Below are 20171 nucleotides of genomic sequence, written 5' to 3' on the forward strand. Positions count from 1 at the left end.
GTGGAATTGCAGTGTGACTGCGTTCGAATAAGATATATTATTGATCGGTATCGCTGGTTAATACTCTTCCAACGGTGTCTCAGTGGGGTGAACACCGTTGCTAACCGTTGCTCACTGGATGATTTTTATCGCGATGCTCCACGCATGGACGAGTCGATTGCCGCACACTTTTCTTTACGTTGTCGTGGCTGTGTCAGTGTTGACAATACTCGCTCATGCGCAGCGGGAAATCGCCAAGTCAGCCGCGAGCGAGCCACGAAAGAGCGGCGAATCCAAATCGAGACTTGATGAAGAGCTGTGTACGTGTTAATAATAAGCGAGCTTCATTTTTTCTTTTTTTCATCATTTTTTAGCTTTGTCATTCACAGATGCACTTACTGTTCTTTTCTATTTTTTTTAGCGGTAGCCTTGCACGTTGTTTTAAATACGCTCCCAAAGAACATTTTTCTCACACTCAGAATTTTTGTACGAATTGGAATACTTTTTAAAAATACTAAAAAAGTGTACTTACAGTATATTTTTTCTTAAAATTTTTCATATATGTGAATTCTAAAATATTTTAAAATTTCTAAGATTTCTAAGATTTTATGATTTCTAACAAAATATCTCATCTTGAGCTCTTTTTATAGATTTCGTTTTAGAAATTATAAAATAAGAAATTTTAGAACATATCAAAATTTACACATATGAAGATTTCTAAAAGAAAATATACTTTCTTGGCACTTCTAAAAAGTATTTCAATTTGATTAAAAAAAAAAATCTGACAAATTTTTTAAAAAGTTACGTTAAAAAAGTTAAGTTAATTATAAGAGCTTTTAAAAAATTCTGAAATTTATACAAAAATTCTAAAAAAATTATGTGAAAAATTCTGAGAAAAATATTTACTAAGGGTAAAATGTGAAAAGATATAGTTAAAAAGGATGGAAAGTTTCTTTGTAGCTGAATTAATGTATATTTATTGTACTTAAAAAGAAATAGTTATACACAATAATAAATAAAGAAGCAGATAGCTACACGCAGGATGTCAATAGCGAAAGTTTTATATTTAAAACATCATTGTTAAAACATAAAATTATAAATGTTCGACCAAAATATTGCTATTTTCAATATGTAAATTATATAAAAATATTAATCGAATACCCCAGATAACAAAGCGTGTCTCAATAAAATCGCACAAATCTGTGATGCTGGCAACTTGCCATAGATTTGTCTTCAAATTTCGAATATATCTGCATTGTAACAATTAATATGCAGATAATAATGTGTATATGTATTGCTAGCAGTTTAACAGCGAGATAGCTGTATCAATGTTATCTTGTTGTCGGCAATATGACAATATATGATGCTGAACATTATTAACATTATAACATGATGGCAGTAGTATGAATTTTAATGATAACGATTTTAAAATTATTGACAACTGTGCTGGTGAGTTGCTACTCAAAATTATCATATCGCGAAGGCATCAAGTTGCCAACAAATGAGGATTCAGTTGCTGCAATTCTGGTAGCAACACATGCTTAGCAATGCATACTCAGCCAGCAACAAGACAGACACGTTACTATCTGGGACGAAATTATAAATCAAACGCGTTACAATTATCAGTTATAATTAATACGCATAGATAATATAAATATAATTACAGACAAAGTTAAAGATTATAGATAAATATTAACGAATTTCCTAAATCGAAGAAAATAGGGAATAATCAGACAAATATTAATTACAAAAATTTACAAAATTACTTTACTACTTCACTGATATTCACTTTGCTTATCAATTCATTCTCAAATATCAGCGCACAGTGGGGAAATAAAAATTATTGTTCAAAAATTGCAGTCTGCAGCAATTTTTGAACAGTAATTTTTTTCACCACCGAACAGTACCCTCATGCACTGGCGTTTCGGGCGATTATCCCCTCCACAAGTCGATCTTATGCGATACAACCTTAATACGTTATATTGCTACAATATTACTTTGATAAATTACAGCAATATTATTGTACCATAAAATTACTGTAATATTTTTATGTTATTTATCAATATGTAATATATCAGTAATATCAGTGATATTTCACCGTAATATGTAATTCTGATTCAATGCAATATTGCTGTGATATTCTGTGATATTACATGCTACATGGTAGTATAAATTATAGTGTTCGTTGAAACATTCACTGCATTCAGAGGAAAAGCAACTTTGCAACTGTTGTAAAATTTTTTAATATGATTAGTCTTTCCCTTAGTTCCTGAATTTAAATGTATAAACCAATTATATTGAAGAATTTTATATTAGTTGCAAAGTTAGTTGCTTTTTCTGCTAAACGCAGACATTTATTGCCGCTGCGTGACAAGATTTTTCAAACTTTATAATTAACTCTCATAATTTTTTAGAATACACGCATTAAAAAAATTCTTTGAATATCTCTGGTGAAAATTTTTCTCATTCCATTTTGCATATATGTTAATTATAAAATATCGTAAGATTTATAAGATTTTTTTATAAGTATAATTTTTTATGCCATTTGATTCTAATGAATAATGTTATAAAATCTGAAAAATTTTTAAATATTTTTTAAAAATTATGGAATGAGAAATTTCAGAATATTTTAGAATTCATTTGTATGAAAAATTCTGAGAGAAGATGTAAACTTTCCAAATATTTCTGAATATTTCTGAAAAATGTTCCAATTCGTATAAAAAAATGTGAGGAAATTATATAGAAATTCTAAAAAATTATATGAAAAATTTTGAAACAAATTTTCATCAGGGCAAAGAAAATGATATAGAATGTGTGGAATTTCTTATCATTTCCAGTTCACTAGTTAACAATATGTACAAAATAGGCGTACCTGTGTAAAGTGCAAAGCGTAAAATATACAATATATGATATTTGCAAAAAAGTGTAAAATATATGTTTACATATGTCAAATAAAAAAAAATATATATACCTGCATATAAAATTTGTAATTTAGTACAAAATATAATAATATTATAAAATATATATTGATTAGTTCTTTTTCTGCATTTTTTAAATTTGTATCACAAATTGTATTTCAAATTACAATATATTTAGTAATAATAAAAAATTATTTTTTTATTATTTTAATAATAGTTGCAAATACATTGCACTGTAACATTGCTACGACCTTACAGTGCAATCTTGTTAAAGGCGGACATTTTTATGATGCTATGACATTGTAACAATGTTGTAAATACATTGCGCAATCTATTTGTAATATTACAACATTGCAATGAGATATATCTGCAATCATTTTGCAATGACTTTCTATACTGTATGAATCAGTAAATGTGTTAATGATCGCCATGTTATCATAAAAAATTTTCGGATTCTGTGATTTTCAAGCAAATATTATTGCATTGTTAAGAGATGTAATGATGAGGAGAGAGAATATTTTGCTTAATAAACATTTTACGATGGTCATATCTTGGCTGAAACGTTTTTATGTTTTAACAGTTTTGATGTTTTAAATATACGACTCTCGCTACTAACATCCTGTGTGTGGTTTGCTTCTTTATTTATTGTTTATAATTTATGCTACGCTATTGTAGTTTTAAATAATTACATATTTGAAATTTAACGAAAGCAAGATAAAAAGTTTTAGTGCAATCCAGTGTAATGGTAAGGAACAAGTCTAGAGTTATTAATGCGCTTTCTTCATTGCTACAACAACTCTATTTACTAATACATGAATGTTTTACTTTAAGTTACATTAAGTATTTACATTTTTTTACATTTACTTTACTTATTCTAAAATATAATACCTCATAGTATATATAATATTATCTTATTTATGCTAAATATTTTATTATTCTGCATTTTATTTCGATTTTTAACTTTCATCAAAACAGATTAACAGTAACATTACATCAATGTTGTAATTTCCCACTCGACAATAATGTAACGTAACAGTTACATATTTTTAAGTAGAAAATCATAATACTGATGTAATGTTACTATTATTTTGTGTTCAGCGGATCGTTACTTATTAATTTATAATTTATAATTAATTATTTATTACTTTTTTATCTGTCAACTATTTTTTTGTAATAGTTAAGAAATTATTTGCTCAACGACGAAAAGATCACATAGAAGCCGTGCAAACTCTCTTAAAGATGGACAATTACGAGCGTCTGTACAAAATGATCGCGATGCTAGCTGAGAAGGTAGTCGAGATCATTGAATCGAGTAAGAGTGTCCTCGAGAAGGCCGGTTTCCTACAGTACAATAGTTCCTTTCCAGAAGATGCCAACGTTAAAGATGGTATGATTATTTATATCCAGATAGCCAAATCTTTCAAAAACAAATTTCGCAAAGTGTTTGCTATAAATTTTATCGTCAGAATGTATCGAGAGAATTTGCTAATTGAATATGATGGCAGATTGAGTGCAGAAACTGAGCAGAATCTGCCATTTCACGGCCATTTAAATAATTACAAAATAACAGACTTGGTTCTAGTGGCAATCTCTGAAAATTTTTCAAAATTTCTACATATAATTATATAATTTTGTAAATTGAAGCACTTTTCAGAAATATTGAGAAAACCTCCCTCTGAATCTTTTTTAGAATTTTTCATATATGTGACTTCTAAAATATTCTAACAAAAAGAGGCTCAGACGTTCGGAATTTTGAAAAATTTGAAACTTATGATACGTAAAGTGTATCACCCAGACATTACTTTGGTCAAGCAGTAAGATGTACTTCTCAGTCATTGTCAACAAAATTGACTTTGAAAAATTCCGAACGGGGTATGTATGTCGCAGCCTTTTTGTGAAATTACCCTTTTCACGAAAAGTCTTTACGCAATTAAACGGCGCCTTTTTGAGAAATCAATGATAGTTCCTCAATTAGGCTGATACACTTAGGCTTTACTCGAAAAGGCTAACTCACATTGGCCTTATTAGTTAATGATACACGTTCTGCTAATAAAACGTCTAGTCTTTTTGCGTAAATCGTAATTCTAGGTTTTACGCAAAAAAAGGTGGATGTTTCATTAGCCTTTTTGTAAAAAGTGTATTATTAACCAATCTAGGCCCTAGAACAATAATAGTAACTATCAAATAAAAGCAAATTTGGTAATTCTTCAGAAGAGTTTCCTCACCTCCTATTTCAATGAAATTAGACTCATTCGACGTGTTTTTGTGTAAAATAAAAAAATTTGATAGAAAAATGTCCGGAACTGTTCTGCGCGAAGCGAGATATTGAGCGTTAAAGTTGATTAAAGTGTTACTACGTAATACGACCATTAATCTGTCATGTAGACAGTGGAGTGTATAGACTAGTACTTATTAGCTGTGGGATAAATTATATTCAATTAAGAAAAATTTTTCCAATTTTAGCGGCTACGCCGCCCCGAACAAAAAAAATATCATATCCTACTTGCTTGGGGCCTAACCGCCTAAAAGTTGCAGCCTAGGTCCGCTTGGAATATTTCTAACTCATTTTTACTATTTAGGCTGCAACGTCTAGATAGTTAGGCCCCCATAGTTTGAATCTGTATATATATTAGAGTAAATAATTTTCCTCTCTTATATCAGGTTTAATACCTCCAAAATGGCCCATGTTTCCACCACGAAAGAACTAGAGATAGGATTCAACGAGTATCCTTGACTAAATTCATGGATGGGATTTATAAAGTACAACCCACATAAGTACTACTATCCAATGAATATGATCCGTCCGTAAATATACGGATCTCTTCAATAGATGCAGCCTTGAATGCAGTCAGGTTTGTGAAGGCTCTATTCGGGTTGCCACATCCCCTTGACAGAATCCAAGTTGATTTCTGGTTTAATATTCCATCTATATAATATGTATGGAATATTTCTTTTAGCTATTTTTTTATGCGAAATTAAAAATGATAGATGACTAATTTTATTAATTATATTTGAATGTTTGAGCTGTATAAATTTTAAAAGGAAACAGTCCGCCAGTTCGCTATTCTGGATTCAAAAGGGTGTTGTTTAGAAAATTTCCAGTACACAATATTTGCTGAAGTTTTGGGGAATCCTACTGCTAACTTATATGTCCTGCACATGTTATTAATTTACTTAATGTATGATTTAGACGCGCTAGTAAACCAAAAGGAGCCCCACACACACTGAGTCAAAATTGTCGCATTAATAAACATAATGATACTTGATGGTCTAATATCCTATGATAATCCTGTTATTTATTTCAATATATTTACAAACTTGGCTGATTTTCGTTTCAGTTCTACCAAGTGATCCCTCCATCTCAACTGCGAGTCTATGACCTAAATATTTTATCGAATTAGAGACTAGGACAATCTTATCATTTAATTGAATGTTATTTGGTATAGTATGTTTTCTCGTTCTATGAAATATAGTGAATTGAGTCTTACTTATTTCTAAATTTAAATTAATCGAATTAAGCCAGGAGTCAACGCTTTCAAAGGCCGATCTCAAGTGATTGACAATTATCTCTGGATTGGTATTGTTACACAAAATCACGAAGTCGTTCTGTGAACTGAATAGAGGAGCAATTATGTGGAATTGAAAATAATTCGGTTAACATATATGTTGAATAATATAGGGCTCAGATCCGATTCCCGAGGGAGCACTGTACACTCTCCATAAAATGCTCCAAAGTTATAAAAACTTACTGTATTAGGAGACAGAAAATGATGAAAGAAACGCTTATAGCCTAGAGGTATCGATAACCCATTGATAAGTCCAAACAATATCGACAAGTCCACACTATCGTAGGCTTCCTTAATATCTAGGAAGAGAGCTCCTAGTAATCCTACACTCATGAAAACCTTGTATGCGTTTATGTTAATGAGAGCCAAACAGTGATCGCAGGATTGTCCCTTTCGAAAACCGTAGTGTGATATCGGGATCACATTTTCCAATTCTATCAATTGATCAAATCTCCTAATGACTAGTTGTTCAAAAATTTTCTCCACACTAGAGGTTAGAGATATCGGTCTTAGTCCCCTGCTATTCGGTTTAGGAATTAAGATTGTATCTGACCTATTCCATGATTCTAGAAATTTGCCATGGGTCATCATCTGATTGAAAGAATCAGTCAGAATTTTCAAAGCTTCTTGTGGTAAAGAGGAAATTAATAAGATATTAATCAAATCCGATCCCGACGCACTTTTGACTTTGGCCGTCTTAATTATATTCACCAATTCATTCATATCAAAGGGCGGAAAAAATCTCTGATTCAAATCATCACCGATGGGATCCTCTAACTTATTAGCACACCAAGGGAGAGCCAAGTTTGTAAGAGTGCATAGTCAATTCCGACTGTTCTTCAGACGACATTCGAGAAGAGTTAATAGGGTTGTTATAAGCGCAATCTTTAAAAGTGTTAATCATATCCCAAAATGACTTGGAGTGTGGATTATGATCCACCTTATTAACAAATTCACGGAACCTCTCTCTCTCTCTCTCTCTCTCTCTCTCTCTCTCTCTCTCTCTCTCCCCTCTCTTCCCTCTCTTCCCCCTCCCTTCTCCCCCTCCCCATCTCTCTCTCAGCAATAATGTTTCTAGCTTCATATGAAGCCTTACGGTAATTGGCTAAAGATTCTCTTGATAGAGAATTTTTTAGTTTCAAAAAAGCCTCTTTTCTATTATTGACTGTCTCTGAACAAGATTCATTCCACCATGGAACCATTTTATTTTTGAATGTAGTACTACATCTCTGAATGATATTATAACCCAAGTCCAGGTTTATCTAACAAATTACCTAGACTGTCCAAACAAACTCCTCCCGATTCAAAAAAAGCCCTCATGATAGAATCATATCAAGTCTCATATAAAAATGATCCCATAAGGTTACATGATTGAAGTAAATTCACCTCTTTCTTTACTTCTTCTTTAAAAATGTTTTTATCAAATTTATTAAAAATTAATTTGAGTTTGTAAATGGTCGATAGAGAATTCACCGAAACGTTCCTCGAATGAAATTTAATAATTATAGGGTAAAGATCACTGCTAAGTGGTTTCTCCAAAATCGACTAACTTGAAATTGAACCCAGACCCGATAATATATATACGGTACTCAGCGACAGAAGTTCTAGTACTCCTGGCATCGTTCCAGATTAGCAAAGAGGAATTCGTAACAGTCACTATGAAAAACCTGCTCGCCGGATTATCTCTGGAAGAGCCCCACAAGTCATTTTGGACATTGAAGTCTCCCAAAATTGCAACACTATATATCTGAGTAAAAGACAAGAAATAGTTAAAAATATCCAATTATCCCTATTCATATTAATATCCGGCAGTCTATATGTAAATATACTCCCTTATTATTAGGTACATTAAGATTGACTAATGAGAGGTCCAGTAAAGATCTACAAAAAATTGCAGTATCACCTCCATTTCCCAAATCATTTGCTCTATCGTTTCTAAAAGTCGTGTATTCTTTATATGATGTTATCGTTCTTGATCTGAGCCAGATCTCTTGAAGTGCAACAATATCATACTCGAGAACCAGTTTCGAAAATTAATTCATCTTAGATATAAGATCTTAGATAATAAGCAATTCTACTGGAAACACGATAAATCAGTCGAGCCCGTAACAGTCAGTATTATTTACGATAGTAACTCGCTGTGAGTTTAGCTATGTTTCGCAGTTTCTTATTTCTGGACAACTTATCCTCCAACAGTATAAAATACATTTGAATAGTAGTTTCCCTCATAACATTCCGAGGCATGGCACTCGGTTCCAAGATCAAATAAATTTTACCTCCCACCCTTTTTGAATCCATACGCTTATTAGACTCTAAATTCAAATCTCGAGTGGCGGGACCGTCTCCAGTCTCAGAAACCCCATCCAGATCATTAGAAACTAAGAAGTCTGGGAGAAGAAAAGTTGTTCGCCCCTCTATTCATGGGACGAGCGAAATCCCTCTTTTTCAAAAAAGATCTAATCCCTATTCCTCCACCTGAACTGATTCCCATCTAACCGGTCAGAATTGTCCAAAATCTCCGAGATTGAATCACTACCCTAATCGGGTGGACAAAGGAAAATCACAGTATCATCCTTTCTAATCTCCCTTACCGAGTAAACAAAAAAAAAAAAACAAAAAACTATAGACATCCTCAACTCTCCTAATATTTTGTTGCCTAATCAATCTTTAAGCTAATTGTCTGTATGTTGGCACAGGCGCAAACAGTGTTCAGCAATTTCAAATATGCAAAAATCGGACAATCCAAATAAAAAGCTTGGTCTAGTCTTTACGACAATTAGCGCATCTCTCTCGTTCCGCTTTACGCTCATTTAAAGAGTGATTATTCCCACATCTGAGGCAAGTGTCTTTCTCTTTACAATTATTCGATGAATATCCCCAATGACAACATTTAACAACATATTTCCTAATCCTATTTACATAGGGGTAAATTCGCAATTTTATCTTCCAGATATATATGTACTCGGGTAATAGGCTGGAGTTAAAAATTATTTTCATTGAATTTGAGTACATTAGTGTATTAGAATCATGTGATAGATACTTTAATCTTTCAACATTAATCATCTCAAAAAATTTACCCGGCCACGTGATTCCCTCCTTAATGTCTTCCACAGTTAAAGATGGATCGACCTTCTTCACAACTGCTGTTTCCAAAATTCTGAAGTTGGGAATATAAATTAACCAGTTGTTAGGCAATTCTTTATTATTACTCACGAATTCATATTTAGTTCCCTGAAAGGTGTCAAAATCTAAAAGATATTAATACCAATTACACTGGGCAACAAAATTAACGCAACACCTGTTTATTCTGCAAAAATAGGTAAACGGATACTGAAGGTCTTCACAAGGCATATTTGCCCATTGTAAACAAAGTTTGACTTTTTGATACTGACTACCGTCTCCTCTCTCAGTGCGTGGCGTTCCGTTTCAGTGAGCGGTCACGTTGTGTGCGACACTGAAATGTTCGATTCTCGCATTTGCAGTCCGTTCGTCGGTATGCGTTCATACCTTTTTTACTTATACACTAGTTTTCATTGGTTTACTCATGTTTGTTGGTGAGTGTTTACTTTTTATCTCAATTGCGGTTGTCAAGATATTTAAGTTTACTTTTTATAAGAGTTCTTTTCCTTTTTCCTTTTTTATCAACCAGAACTTGGCTATGAGACATCACTTTGACTGCACAATCGTATGAATAATGTCGTGCTCTACGTCTAGACTCAACTGCACATTTTCGCGTTCTATGAATGTTACGACAAGAATTATTTATTTATTTTTTTTTTACTATTTTTTATTCTATTCACTTTTGTTAACATCTGAAGAGGGCTCAATCCGACAGCCGAAACTTGTAATGGTACCTTTTCTCCGAATATTATAATATACGTCGTTCTTCATTGTTTACTTTTTTGTATCTCTGATTAATGTCTTTTATTATATGTGTTTTATTTTATGCGCTGACTCTTATTTTGCCCTTTAGTTGTTTTTATTTATGTTACATACGAAGAGTCTTTATACCGTTGTTAAAAATAAGCAAATTTCAAGATACAATAACTTTGTTAAAAATTATCGTATAGGGATGTTTAAAAAAGCATTTTACAGATAAAAACCTCTACTTTTTGGATCGCTATTTAAAAAAACGGTCTCATAGAGATTTCATAAAGTTACACAAACATAAATGAAGATATATCAGACCTGAAAATTTTTTATGAAATTTGCGAAGCTCCACGGAGTGGAATAAAAATTGTATACAAATGCGATTTACATCATTCGGAAGAGCGAATCTTTACCTTTAATTTGCTTTTTTACGAAGCTCCGTACAATTTTTTTTCATCGAGTTATTCAACGTTGAAGCAAAAGGACCAGATTACACGGTCGGACTTACATCTCATATGTGTGATGGAAAGAAGGGTACACAATTTGGAAAGACCGCCAACGAATCTCCAAGAACTAGAAGCAGCATTGCATCGAATATAGTGGGAAATATCTCAAGCCATAATTAGAGTTTTCATCAATATGCGTGAGCGTTTGCAAGAAGTCATTTGAAGACGAGGCGAAAATACCAGATTTTGAAGCGTAAATGTATCACGCACTTTCCCCAACACACACATGCACGCACACACACGAGGTGTAAGTCTGACCGTGTAACGTCCCCGTGGTACACTTCGGGTAATGCTAATACGACGGCAAAATTTTTAGAAATTTTCAGAGAAAAGACTATATGATGCACTACTCACTTTAAATCACTTAGTGAAAAAAAATTGTAGCATAATGATAAAAATCATTTTAAAGAGAAAATGTTAAACTTTACTTACAATTAAAGAAGTTATGGCTTTAAAATGTTTTTTCGTACATCGCTTCGCGACCATTCTTCGCGGAGATATGTGAAATTTGAAGTTGGTTTTTTTTAACTCTGATTTTAAGTGACTCTAATTTTGTTCAATAGCTGCATGCAAATTTCAAGATATAATAACTTCGTCAAAAATTGTCGTATCGGGATGTTTAAAAAAAGCATTTTACAGGTTGAAACGTCTATTTTTCAGATCGCTGTTTAAAAATCGATCTCATGGAGATTTCATGAAGTTACACAAACATAAATAAAGATATAAAATCTCAAAATTTTTTACAAAATTTGCAGTTCCATGGAGTGGACTAAAAATTGTATACAAATGCGATTTACATCATTCGAAAGAGCAAATTTACCTGTAATTTGCTTTTTTACGAAACTCTGTACAATTTTTTTTCATCGAGTTGTTCAACGTTGAAGCAAAAATGGTCCTTTTGCTTCAACCTATTTTTGCAGAGTGAACAGGTGTTGCGTTAATTTTGTTGCCCAGCGTATATTAATTCCTACTTTCTTAATTCTTGTGATTTTTTGAAAATTAATCATGGAGCAAACTTTCTTCCCGATCGACATAGGATGTAGGTTACCAATAGATTGATCAATTGATAGATTCTATTGGGTTGTTCGGAAAGTAATTTCGTTTTTTCCTAACAGTGGACTTAATTGTATTTTTTCACAGCCAACTTCACACTTAAGCCGCATAATCATTATATGTTTTGACAACTGATATAGCAAGGCTTGCTTATGAAAAAAGTTCGATTGATTCTACGCAGTAGTTTTTGGTGCCCTATCAAATATGAAAAGTGAAAAGCAGCATTTTCGGCATATTTTACTTTTTTACTATCGAAAAGGTAAAAATGCTGTTCAAGCAAGAAACAAATTATCCGATGTGTATGGAGAAGATGTATTGACAGAACGCCAGTGCCAAAACTGGTTTGCAAAATTTCGATCCGGCAATTTTGATGTTGAAGATGCACCACGTTCTGGAAGGTCAGTTGAAGCTGATAAAGACATAATAAAGGCATTAATTGATGCAAACCGGCGAATAACAACTCGTGAGATCGCTGAGAGATTAAATTTATCGAATTCGACCGTTCATGATCATTTGAAACGCTTAGGTTTAATCTCAAAGCTCGACATATGGGTTCCTCATGTTCTTTCGGAAAGAAATTTGTGCCATCGCATTGACGTAAAAAAAAGGTGATGCTATCTGTTTGGTGGGATTTCAAAGGAATCGTTTTTTTTTAGCTTCTACCGGACAACACAACGATTAATTCTGAAGTGTACTGTCATCAGCTGGACAAATTGAATGATTCACTTAAACAGAAAAGGCCAGAATTGATCAATAGAAAAGGTGTAGTGTTCCACCAAGATAATGCGAGACCTCATACAAGTTTGGTAACTCGCCAAAAGCTTTTACAGCTTGGATGGGATATACTGCCACACTCACCATATTCTCCAGATCTGGCACCTTCTAATTATTATTTGTTCCGGTCTCTACAAAATTTTTTAGACGGTAAAACCTTTACTTCAAATGAGGAAGTCAAAAATCACCTGGATCAGTTTTTTGCCAGCAAAGAACAAAAATTTTATGAGCGTGGAATCATGCTACTGCCAGAAAGATATTGGCAAAAGGTATTGGACCAGAATGGACAATATATAATTCAATAAAATATTTATTCACTATAAATAAAAATCGTCTTTCATTTTCATAAAAAAAAAACGAAATTACTTTCCGAACAACCTAATATTATATATGGACTAAAAATGGGGCTTGCGATTCCCCGGTGTAACTATCTTTTAATTGGGACCTAATATATAATAGCTTTTACTGAAATCAGTATTCTCCAGTCTTTCATGGGGGCTTCTATCACCTAATCTCGAATGGGAAAACTGCAGAAGAAGTAAGAGCAGGAGACTTTGAAATCTTTATCTCTCTTTTCTTTTCCATAGGAAATGAGTTTTTTGGATCTATAACATTTTTATATCGATCATGATGAGGTTCCCACTGTCTCCTTCCACGGTTTTCGCTCGATAATTTATTAGAATTTATCATTTCTGCGAATTCATCAAAAGCTGCGTATCCAGAAGCAGAAACCGGCCTATCAGGCCTCTCAAAGCTCGCGGAGAAGATCCGGGATCCATCAAAGGGGAATTCAAAGTTTCTCTCTCCATTCTATCCTTAGATTCACTTGATCCCTTCTCTTCAAGTCTGAATTTTTTATGTTGAGATATAACATCTTTTTCTTTACTATTTCTCTTGTTAGTCTTATTCTTCTTATCCATTTTCACGAAAATCCCTGGATATATAATAATAATTCAGAATAATTTCTAATTTAGATATATTGATGATGAATATTATGGTATGAAATTGTTTTGTGCCTATAGCTATAATAATTCCAAAGCAATTCTATATCAGAGTTAGAAAGGAGATATTCAGTAATAAAGAAATATAAATATTTATTATTCAAGGAGGTTAGTTACAAGATTGAGAAGAGATAGTTAGTTAGTATGGGTCTTTATCCAATGACCGTTGATTAAATGTAAAAATATATAATTGACAAGTATTAAATGGAAAATAATTTTTGAGTATCGTAAATATATATATTAAATTTACAGCTTCTATTTCTAAATTTTATTTAAAATTATAAGAAATTAATCACTTTGATACTGTTTGTGTTATTGAAAGGTCAACATTGTTATTAATTTATCAATTTCATTAAGGTTATGTAGAGAAAAAAGATAAATTTATATTAATAAAAATGTTTATTAGTATAGAGTATAACATATATCAATCTTATATTATATTATGTAAATGTGTAGAAACAATTAACATTAGGATGTAAATCAACGCATGCACTTTAATGTTGATAGCTGAAACAGATTATAGTATAGTATAAAGAGGAAATAGAAAAAAGTACAATTAGAAGGTTATAGTTAATTCGTTTATTTAGTGAAGATCGTACAAAGAAATTTTGATAGATGGTTAGTAATTCATAAATCAATAGCCCCAAATATAGAGTTCATTAATATACAAATATGCAGATACGAATATCTATTCAACGAAAATAGGAATGTTAATCTTATCAAGTGATTTGTAATTTAGAGAGAAAATAAATTCAGATATCTCCCTAAAATTCGTTACGCTTAAATTTGCTTAGTATTCTCAAATATATGTTTTGTCGGCAAAAGCACGCGGACATAGAAAGCATGTTAATATGCGAAGGTTAATTTATAATATTCGTGTATCACAGCATAACAGTAATCACCTTCTTCAATAGGACTACAAGAGAGAGTCTCAGAGTGAACGTGAATACGTCAGATGTGAATACTTCAGATTCACAGAATATTTTGGCTTTAAATTCCAGATTCACAGCTTTAGGTAGTTTGTTCGCTTTATTGTATATTTTATCTATATAAAATATACTAATTTAAACATACTTCTCTAAATATTAATGTTCAATAGAAACAAAAGTCAGATATTCAATTCAATTTTAAATTTAAGCTTTATGAAATAAATCTAATATAATCAAATATAAAATTATAAAAGATTACCACTTCTTTTTTTTTAATATTATTTTAATATTATTTTTATATTACTTATATTTTATCATTATTATTATTATTATTATTATTTTAATATAAAGTTCGCAAAATTTGATTCACCAATCTTCGACAATTATAATTGTAGAAAAGATGGATCTTTTTAACAATGTGTAACAATCTTTGTATATCATATCAACTATTAATTAGAATAGACATTTACCTAATAATTTAATAAATTATCTAAGAATATATACAAGAAGAATTAATCTATCATTAACATTTCATCAACCATCAAGTATCAAATATTTGTAAATCAATCCAATTATAATAATGATTTATAGCTTAGTAAAAGTTTAATAAAAAATAATGAGTTATATTTACAAATGAATCAAATGGAGTAATTATGCGAATAAATAAATATTGTTATAAATAGTTATATACATAATACGATGAATAAATTTAGTATAATTATACAAAATATATATTAATTGATTGGACGTTGGAGACACATTGTTATACTTCTTAAGAATCACAGCAATATTGGTAAAATCATATTAGAGAGAATGATTAATATCATCTAACTTTATAACCAATGTTATTTCTATCTTATAAATTTTCTTTTATTCACAGTCTTTGTATGTGTAAGATAAATAGTTAATAACAAAATAGTGAATCTCCGACGTTTCAAAATTTCAAACATGTATATCTTAAAAGATCACAGACTGCATTTGTCAAATTAATAGATAATCATAATTTACCATATAATTTTTTGTATACATATTCTGGACTATTTTGATATTGTAAAATATAAAGTGAAACTTACTATTGATTTATTATTTATTAAGATTCCGTTCAACAAGTAGATGAGGCAAATGTAAGGGATTATACTTTGTGAAATGAGTTATCATAGATTATAAAATTATATATAAATTAGCCTTTTGCTGTGTGCATTCACTGGATATCCGTCTCATCTTTCCAGGATACAATTGGTCAGGATCTCAATTTTACAAATTTCAGATGCCAGTCTTTACTCTCCAGGATATGATTTTCAAAGATCCGATTTTGTAAATTTCCAGAAAAATGATAATTAATTGTCCTTGTTTAGATCTGTTCACGTGCCACGAGGAGGCATCTTGGAAAGTAAATACTGCGCATTATCCTTCCTTTCCAGTAATGGTTCAGCTATATATTGGAATCTTCCGCACACTTAGTTTCTCGCGTCCTCCATTTCAACACAGCATGATGTGCGTCAAAATTCACAGTCTTACATGTATTCCAATTAAGCAAATTATTTCCGGACGAGTCAGAGAGAACAACTACCTCGGCGCCGGTTCAGAACGGAATCCCATAATTCTTCTTCTTAAATTTAATGGCTTCCGACTCCCGAAATAATAAACAGGTCAGATCACGTTCTTATGAGAGGTACAAAAAATTAAAAGTGATGCAATGCCTTGCGAAAATGGCGAAACCCATCCGAACACCGGGCGCCTGCGTCTACGCGTACTGCGAACGCGCGTCCGGACGAACGAACGGGTCGTCCAAAACCACGGGGCGGCATACAATGAGTATTTCAATGCTCGGTCAAAGTCGGCAACATTTTCAAAAATATGCAACTTGTAGCACTCGAGTCGAGACACGTCCGCTGCGGGCGAGTGATTCTTTAGAATCCCATAATATAGTAAGTGTCCCATGGAATCCCATAATAAGTGTTCTATAATCAGAGTCTGCTTATGATGGAAGGGATAACAAGATATGTACAGTTTGCAAACATCTCGCTCTGAAGCTCTGCCGTCTCTGTCTATGAATGTCGATAAGAGACTAAGGCTGTCAACTATGAAACGCTAAACATGGGGCGATATTCATAGTCCGTTTTTATTTTAAAACTATCTTAAATAATGTTTTAAGATGCTAATACAGTCCTCGGATTGATTTATGACATCTTAAGATTGTATTTAAGACAGTCTTAATCGATTATGAATAATACGGCCTGTTTCGCATCGTGAATTAGTACTGAATTTTTTCTTGTTTAACATACTTTATGTTTCTCTTTTTATAGGAAGATTCTGACACGTTCAGATGACTAGCTGGCGATTAAAATTAAAAAAAACGTAAAAATTTAGTAGTGTCTAATCATAAATATTACGACAGCAAGTCCATGGCCATGCATCATGCATTTCAAGTAAAAACATAATGTATTTTTATTGTGCATTTAAATGGAATGGATGAAAAATATCGGATCAATCACAAACCGGCGAGAAAATGGCCAGATTCTGATTAGAGAGACAGCGGTTACTAAACAAGAGCATTATACCCGTTATGCCACGGAATTTGTTGAAACTTGCTTCAGTGTACGTATTCCGCTCGGAATTTTTCAACGTCGATTTTCTCGACAGTGACTGAGAAACGCATCTTACTATTTGGCCAAAGTAATGGGCGAATTCAAGACGGCAAAGCAGCTAGGAATGCTTACCGAGCGATTGAATATGAATGATTGGATCTGTAAGTAACAATAACAATTATGTTCATTTACTCGGTAAGCAGGCTAGCCGACTCGAACGCGCTCAATGTCTGGTGATACACTTCACGTACCGTAATTTTAAATTTTTCTAAATTCCGTACGCCTCTCCTTGTAAGGATCTGAAAATATTAAATTAATATATTAGATAGGATATAATAGTGATTATTTCATAAAAAATAATAAATCGAAATGCCATTCTGACTTGTCTCTTTTACTTATTTATCATAGCATTGTCTAGCATTCTGGAGAACATCGCTCTCTTCGGAGACATCGTGCTGCATTTGCCGGACATCACTCACAGAATACTGAGGACACAACCGGGATGGAACTCCACAATATACTGGTCCCTGAATTTCGCCAATCAGACACGGTATTTACTGAATAAATCGACCATCACGATGTTTCGTTTGGTCGAACAGGAGCTGAATATTACGGAACGCGATCCGGCCTACTTGAATCCGTATAGGAGTGCTGCGCACACCGTCCAGCGCGAAGATTCTATAAAGAAGAAGTCTGTGAAGAAAGAAAAACGCAAAAAAGGACCGCAGATTGCTAAAATCGAACTGTGAACCCTCACTTTTGATGCTCGCGAGATTTCTCTGACCGGTTCCTAAATCGTTAAAAAGCGAGCTCTCTGCGACGCTGCCCCGCTGCGCCGTTAAAATCCCAGAGAATATCAATATCATATCTGATTCTAAGGGACTGATTCTATAACTTTTAACGACAGTCGTTGATGTCGGTGCGTAGATATTATGTAGAATAAAAAAAGCTGCGCAACGACTGTTATTAAAAGTTACAGAATCGTATCCTACAGGTGATAACGAAGAGCTTCCGAATGGCTTAATTCAATGAGAATTACTTATTTACTATATATTTCAATATATATATAATACAATGTCTATATACATATATAATTAATTACTATAAGCTATTAAGAATGTGCATACTTAGCATTTATATTTAATAATATATTAATTATTATATATTATGCAGATGTTGTTATATACATCGAATTCCAAGATAAACCCTTACAAACATTTAACTAGAAGAAAGTGATAAATTTAATATTCAAAATACACAATTAATCTTTTAGTATTAAATTGACTACTATTAAATTAGATTTTTGTAAGAGAAGTATTCTTTCAATATTAAATAAAATTGTTGCCAACGACAACTGTATTTCTAACTTCCGTAAAAACAGTTGTACATAAAATTCTAACGTTCCTGGTATTTGACTGTTCCAATTATCGAAGTGTTAACACAATTTGTTTGACTTTCGGCGATGAAAAATCGTCACGGAGCTGCGCCGATCCATTTGAAAGCGAAATGAGCGGAAAAGACTTGGTGCAAATTATGAATTTGCGGCGTATTGTGTCTGATATGAAAGACAGCTTTCCTCGTTGATTTGTTCCGATGCGATGGTGAACCGTCGCGCCGCTCCGGTAGAAAGTGGTCAACCAATGAGCTGAGAACTGATTCCTGTGCCGGCCAGTTCTCGAGAACTGTCGCGACGACGGTGTATCCTTGGCGCGCAGTGTTGCGAGAGCCGATCAACCCGGTGGATCGATCAGTCGGTAGTTTGATGATACATTGCTGTGGTCACGGTGAATTGTACGAATCGAACCAGGGAAGACACGCGAAGGAATTGGAACGCGCGACCATCAGTTAGGGAACACTGAGACGTCGCGCGCGGTTTACGATGAGGTTCCAGGAAGCGGCGCTACTCTGCGCCGTCTTGACCATCGTTGCAGGTAGGCGTGCCTACGGTGTTTTTCACGTTACGTCGACCACCTTTCTCTCCATCGATGTTCTTATCTCGAAAGATCGGAGTGTACGCATATGTGGGAGAGTGAGAAAATAGGAAAAATTATTTGAAATTCTCATCATGGATCACACGAGACTCTTTCCCAGTAGTTTCTCCGTACAATAAAAATCGTTATAATAGGAATGCTTCTATCCTCTGCGCGCGCGCTTGTGTGTGTGTGTGTGTGTAGGAAATTGCGAAATTTCAAGATTGAATTTTTATCGGTTTCAATTACTAAGTTCCTTTTACCTACCGTTCACCTGTAATACTCTCGGTGTATTATCGTATCATGTTCAATAGATCAATGAGATGGATTACAGTTGCTTTCCAAAAATTATGAAATTTCTAAACGATCCTCAGCGAACACTGAATATAATTCATATAACATAATGTAAAATGTAGATATTTACGTATATGTCATATATCAGTTTTGTGTGTGTGTGTGTGTGTGTGTGTGCGCGCGCGCGCGCGTGTGTGTGTGTATAGATTCGACATTCTGAATTATGCAGTCATGCTGCTCTTCGGAACTGTATCTGACCAGTTCTAACAGGTCATTATTGTTAATTTCGTCTTTTTTTCCTCTGATGGTATCCCAGCCTTCTCTCACGGAATTATGTTTTTTGATAGTGTATCCTTTTCTTGTTTCTATCCTCGCCTTTCTCTTCGTAGCCGTTATTTTTATCTATAGTATCATGTGCGAATAAAAAAATATTTAATTATAACAATCCAATAAATAATTGCATATTAAGCAACTCGCTCTTACATATATCGTACATATTCCATATTTGTATATACTTTATTACAGAAATAAACGTGCATATATGAATTCATCTAATTGAAAAATAGTTAATCAGACGTGGTTTTATAGTCTCATTAATTGATTCATTTAAAAGATTCTTCGATCTTTATCTATAAGAATCGATAAGAATTCATGAACCTGGTGAGCTAGGTTTTAGAATGAAAAAAAAAAAAAAAAAAAAAAAAAAAAAAAAAAAAAAAAAAA

General features: G+C 32.8%; 2 protein-coding genes across 2 annotated transcripts in view; both read left to right on the top strand.

Moving 5' to 3' along the window:
* Nucleotides 1-100: 100 nt before the first annotated feature.
* LOC108754358 (coiled-coil domain-containing protein 134-like) lies at nucleotides 101-18113 on the top strand. Its single transcript, XM_018496605.1, has 3 exons — nucleotides 101-299; nucleotides 4075-4284; nucleotides 17593-18113. Exons 1-3 carry the CDS (start codon nucleotides 119-121, stop codon nucleotides 17931-17933), a joined length of 732 nt encoding a protein of 243 aa, XP_018352107.1. The 5' UTR covers nucleotides 101-118; the 3' UTR covers nucleotides 17934-18113.
* A 448-nt stretch (nucleotides 18114-18561) lies between these two features.
* LOC108754324 overlaps nucleotides 18562-20171 on the top strand; it is an 8349-nt gene continuing 6739 nt past the window's right edge. The window contains exon 1 of the mRNA XM_018496549.1: nucleotides 18562-19115. Coding sequence (XP_018352051.1) covers nucleotides 19064-19115 — 52 coding nt within the window. The 5' untranslated portion in view covers nucleotides 18562-19063. The remainder of the gene's footprint in view (nucleotides 19116-20171) is intronic.

The sequence above is a fragment of the Trachymyrmex septentrionalis genome, unplaced genomic scaffold (assembly GCF_001594115.1).
Source record: "Trachymyrmex septentrionalis isolate Tsep2-gDNA-1 unplaced genomic scaffold, Tsep1.0 scaffold79, whole genome shotgun sequence".
In the NCBI taxonomy this organism is placed as follows: domain Eukaryota; kingdom Metazoa; phylum Arthropoda; class Insecta; order Hymenoptera; family Formicidae; genus Trachymyrmex; species Trachymyrmex septentrionalis.